Genomic DNA, 5,920 nt, shown 5'->3' with positions numbered 1-5,920 from the left:
GATTTATGTAATTATGTGCTCATATTATATAATATTTTTCAATTATGATATTAATTTAGCATACCTGAAGGGAATAGTCAAAGTTAGGGTTGGAAACATAATTACAGACCCAATATTAGTTAAATCGGGTTTAAGACAGGGAGACGCTATGTCACCAATCTTATTTAATATAGTGGTAGAAAAAGTAATAAGGGAGATGAATATTACACCGCAAGAAGGAGTTAAATTCCAGGAATCTTCCATAGGACTGCTGGCTTATGCAGATGATCTGGTGATCATGGAGGAATCACAAGACGGACTAAAATATATTTTAAATCAGCTGGAGAAAGCAGCACAGAAAGTTGGACTTCACATTAATGAAGACAAAACGGAATATATGGTGGTAGGAAGACGAGACACCATGGGATTATATCCAACGCTTAACATCGACAACCGAAATTTTAAAAGAATAAAACAATTTAGTACCTAGGGTCTATAGTCTCAGAGAAAAATGAAATCGAAATAGAAATAGGGGCAAGAATTCAATCGGGAAATAAATGCCTCTATTTTCTTGCGGAATTACTGGGATCAAGATCACTTTCAAAAGATTTAAAAATACAAATATACATAACATTAATACGACCTGTAATTACTTACGGAGCTGAGACATGGTCATTAAGGAAAAGTAATGAAGGAAAACTCTTAGTTCTAGAAAAGAAAGATACTACGAAAGATTTTTGGATCAGTAAAAGACATGCTAAGCAGTGAGTGGAGAATAAGAAAAAATGATGAATTAGAAACGCTCTTCCATAAACCCATTATACTCGAAACAATAAAGAACAGAAGATTGCTATGAGCTGGCATGCTTGACGTAGTCAAAACCCACTCAAACGCATAGTATTAGAAGAAAACCCTACTTGGAAAAGACCGCTGCCGCTGGGAAGACCACGCCTGAGATGAGAAGACGTAGTAAGAAATTATGTGAAAGCGTTAGGAAGAGGGATAGGCTGGAGGATACAGGCAGCGGATAGAGAAATTTGAGGCAAGGATGTATGTCGAGATGGTCCTAGTGGCCGAATTTACCGAATAAGAAGACCTGAAGGGAATATTAGTGATCAATGGGTCCATCAAATTAAACAATTTAAACTAGATTTTCAACCAACAAAATATACTGTGTTTTGTAGTAAACATTTTCTTGAACCATCATATTTTAAAGGCAGAATAAATGGTGATAAGATTTTAGATAAATCAGCAGTACCCAGTTTGTTTAAAAAACGTTAGTATCTACCGTTAGATATATGACATATAAATGTATCATAATATCTATTTTTTTTAATTATTTTTTAATATGGCCAATTGAAAATATTAACATCATTGAGGGATTTCCTGAAGATTTGAGTGAAACATGCCTCCAGTGATAGTGACTCTCAGTTGGATAATTAGTGTCTTGGTGATACTGATACTAAATATATACATACGTATTCTAATTAATTATTTATGTTTTTATAAACAGCTGAGAACATATTTTTAAATCATATTATCAACATAAATTATCAAGCATTCCAAATCTAATTACAAAAGAAATGTCAAAAGTACAAAAGTATAAAATGTTTAACTGTATATCTGATCACATATTAAAAGTACCACTTAATAATCACCTACTCCAAATAATTCTAACCTTGAAGACGTATTTTACAGTTCGACTATATCATTCAAACAAGTGAACCAAAATGTGTGAAACGGTGTTTCAAAAGTCTTCATCCGATTACGAACTGATATAGTTCGGCGACGGTTAATCGCAGGTTAATGACCAATGTATTAATGGAAAGATTAGATAATCAAGTTTATTTTAAGTTATCAAGTTGATAAATTTGGCACCGTAATGGTTAGTGAACTAGGAATCGTTAGTTTGTTTCGTTATGGCGACTCCGCAACAGAAAGAATTTTGCGTCTTACGTTTCAATAAGTGCGAGTCGGCGATAACCGTTCAACGTGATTTTCGAAGAACTTATGGAACTGAAGCTCCTACTGCTCAAAGCATTCGACGTTGGCACCAAACTTTCCAAGAAAGTGGTTGTCTGTGTGCACAGAAACGCTCAGGTCGACCTCGTACCTCTGACGAAAACATCGAGCGAGTTCGACAAAATTTCGTTCGAAGTCCACAGAAGTCTACACGTCGTGCAGGCCTAGAGCTAGATCTCCCACATTCGACCGTTTGGCGTGTTCTACGACGTCGTTTGACATTGAAGGCATACCGAATACAACTGTTACAAGCCCTCCTACCGGATGACAAACAAAAAAGGATTGATTTTTGCAATTTCATATCCGAAAAACAAGAAGAAAATGAGTCATTTGTCTCACGCATTGTTTTTTCGGACGAAGCCACATTTTATCTAAGTGGAAAATTCAACCGCCTTAATGTCAGGATTTGGGCTTTAGAGCAACCACACGTAACTGTTGAGCATCGAAGAGATTCACCAAAAATCAATGTTTTCTGTGCAATTTCCAGTAAAAAAGTTTACGGTCCATTTTTTTTTTGAAGAAAACACAGTAACGGGTAACACATATCTAAACATGTTGCAAACATGGTTGTTTCCACAGTTACAAGCGGATAGTGATGAGTTTGTTTTTCAACAAGATGGAGCACCGACGCACTGGAAGTTAGAAGTTCGCCTGTATTTGAACGGTGAACTCCCTCAGCGGTGGATTGGGCGTAATGGAAACGACGATTTGGCGATTCATCCCTGGCCACCACGTTCCCCTGACCTCACAGTGTGTGATTTTTTTTTATGGGGCTACATAAAAGATAAAGTGTATGTACCACCATTACCTACAAGCTTGGAAGAGCTTAAAATCAGAATCAAAGATGCTGTTAATGCCGTTACACCAGATTTGATCAGTAACGTTTGGGAAGAATTTGATTACCGTATAGATGTGTGTCGGGCTGCCGGTGGGGGTCATATTGAACATTTGTAACCAAAGTAAATAAAACTTGACTATTTTAAGAATTTATTTTACTTTATTTAACCCTTATATCTTCATTTTTAATATAAATATAATATTCTGAAATCAGTTGAAGACTTTTGATACACCCTGTACTTTAACGTATTGTAAAAATTCTATTAAATTTAATGAGTTTTGTAATGCAGATGCTACAATTTGATTTATCGAATTGTTTAATATTGCTTTGACATATTAAATTGAAGATCCATCTATTACATTTTATAAGAAAGCATTAAAGAAATAATTTTTTTTATTTACTCACAAATTCAAAACCTATATCAAGGATCTTAAAATTTAAGATAACCCTGAAATTCCTACCTGTCTGTCCACTAAACAGGGTTTTTAGGATTCTTCGGTTAGAGACTATATTACAATTATATTCCACATTAATTATAACCAATCAGTTAGAACATTTCAAAATATATAGAGTAAGTAGTAGACCATATCGAACTATTTTTTGGTAGTATTCGATCACACTTTGGACATAACAATAATCCCACAGTTCGACAATTCCGTTCAACCTAAAAAAAAATAGTAATCCTGATCAATGATATTAAATACAGGAAATTGTAAACCGCTAAAGCAGAGGTTCCTAAACTGTGGGTCGCGATTATATTTTGAAATAATACATATTTTTCGTTGATGTTCAAAGTTCAAATTCAGTTTTTCGTTAATCGTTATCTGCGAGATTGACGATTACGAGTTTACAGGACCGTATCAAACAGATTAATAGTTAAATAGTTATACCTATTGAAAAGATAGCGATTTATCTGAAACAAATTAGTGTTGGTAGGTATGTACCTAAATACTAAAAAAATACTTAAAAAAAAAAAAGGTCATTCAATGTATTGTGGGTCGCCAAATTTAAAAAAATCAGAAATTAGGTTTAGAGAACCTTCCCAATGATGTAGGAAGCATAGACGGAAAACACGTTAGAATAAAATGTCTTCCTAAGACTGGACCAAGATTTTTTTGCTACATTTCATTACTTTTTTCATTAGATCTTCTTGGCATAGTAGATCCTGATTACAAGTTTTTAATCGTTGATATTGGTAGTTTGGCCGTCATAGTGACAGTAGTGTTTTTGAAAATTCATCCTTGTATCGTGAGTTCTTACAAGGTAAAACTATTTTACCGCCAAAACCTTTACCTGAAACAACCACCACAGTGCCTCATGTTTTCGTAGGTGACGAAGGTTTTAAATTTGAAACTTTTTAATGCGCCTCTTTCTGAGAGCTGATGTTGCACAAAATGAAGCAAAAAAAGGATTCAATAATATTGGTATCGATCCTTTAATGTGGATGTGTCCCAGATTTTCGCAATAAATTTAAAATCAACGCAAATTGTGTATAATTTTCTTGTACACGTTTTGCGTATGCATTTCCATTCAATTTCCCCGGATATTAGTTCTGTATACTTAGAATATTTATAATTACTTTTTACTAACAGCACATTTCCCCTTTGACTGTATACGACACTTATTTCACTTGCCATATTTAATATTTAAATAAAACTTAATTAAATAGATAATAATATTATGTGATAATGTTAGTAACAATATAATTTAAGCAACTACCACTCAGAGAATGTTCAGAGAACTGAATTCGTCCCATAAACGTTACACACTAGGGAAATAGTGATGGGCGTTTCAGGCCAGTGAATCGATTTTTCAATCGAAATGAAAAAAATCGATTAAAAAAAAATCCATTTTTGTTAAATCGATTCTTAAAATAACGATTTTTTTAAATAACTAGATGGCGCTTTTTGACATGTTCTAGATCTCCCTTGTGACACTCGGGTTCATATTGATTCATATATAAAGGTTTTCCATACTCATTAATGTCAGTGCGAGTACTCCCTACCTTGGTCCCTTTGATTTCGGAGAGAGTAAACACTGTAAGGGCCCTTTTCCACGAGCGTTTTTAAAACGCGCGTGTCACTATAGCTCACGCGCATCCGCGCGTTTTTAAATTTAACACACGCGCGTTAGGATTCCATTTACCACTATATACTTAGTTTTCAAACGACAACATGAACTCCGAGGAAGAATATGCCGTTGCTCTTGTTTTAATAAAAAGAAATAGAAAACATCGGTTTTGGGTACATCCATTACTTCAACCAAGGCTTCAGACTGGTCAGTTTTATACACTTTACAATGACTTGATACAGGATGAAAACAAATTTTTCTGTTATTTTCGTATGTCTCGACAATCCAAATTATACAATCTAATTATAAATGATATAAGTAGTGAGGATACAAATATGCGACGATGTATTCCAGCGATTGAGAGACTAGCTGTTACATTACGGTGAGTTCATACAATATATATTTTTTATTTTAAATTATAATTTATTATAATTATATACATTTTTTTTCTATAAGTTTACTGGCAGTATGTGATTCAAATTATCGATTTTTATTCGTTGATATTGGCTCATACGGTAAAAGTTCGGATTCGTCAGTTTTTAAAAATTCTGTTTTATGGAAACGACTTCAAAATCAAACTTTAAACATTCCAGCACAAAAGCTTTTACCAGGCACAGAAACAATTAAATGCCCTCGTATTGTTGGAGATGAAGCATTTGGGTTGTCTCATCATGTTTTAAGACCTTATGGAGGGAAAAATCTTACGAAGAAAAAACGTATTTTTAATTACCGTTTACCTCGAGCGAGACGTTATATTGAATGTACTTTTGGGATACTTGCAAACAAATGGAGAATTTTTCATAGACCAATTAATGTAAACACGGATTTTGCCGAAGATATATTAAAGGCTTGTTGTATATTACATAATTTTGTAAGAGAACGAGACGGCTTCAACTTTGAACATACCTTAACTGACGAATTAAATAGTCTACAACAGCAAGAAAATGTGCAAGGTGGCATAGCAGCAAACACTATTCGAGATCATTTTTCTTCGTATTTCGAAAGTAATAT

At 33.9% G+C, this 5,920-nt stretch overlaps 1 protein-coding gene across 1 annotated transcript; it reads left to right on the top strand.

The window, feature by feature from the left end:
- Window positions 1-2,553: 2,553 nt before the first annotated feature.
- LOC103310331 lies at window positions 2,554-2,955 on the top strand. The gene has a single exon (XM_008188275.1). The coding sequence runs from the start codon at window positions 2,554-2,556 to the stop codon at window positions 2,953-2,955; it is 402 nt and encodes a 133-aa protein (XP_008186497.1).
- The last annotated feature ends 2,965 nt before the right edge of the window (window positions 2,956-5,920 follow it).

The sequence above is a fragment of the Acyrthosiphon pisum genome, unplaced genomic scaffold (assembly GCF_005508785.2).
Source record: "Acyrthosiphon pisum isolate AL4f unplaced genomic scaffold, pea_aphid_22Mar2018_4r6ur Scaffold_20853;HRSCAF=22327, whole genome shotgun sequence".
Taxonomy (NCBI): domain Eukaryota; kingdom Metazoa; phylum Arthropoda; class Insecta; order Hemiptera; family Aphididae; genus Acyrthosiphon; species Acyrthosiphon pisum.
The sequence above is the reverse complement of the archived record's forward strand: the minus strand, read 5'-3'. Positions and strand labels throughout refer to the sequence as shown.

Coding starts and splice junctions, on each gene's coding strand:
- LOC103310331 (XM_008188275.1), top strand. CDS start 2,554: ATGTTGCAAACATGGTTGTTTCCACAGTTACAAGCGGATAGTGATGAG.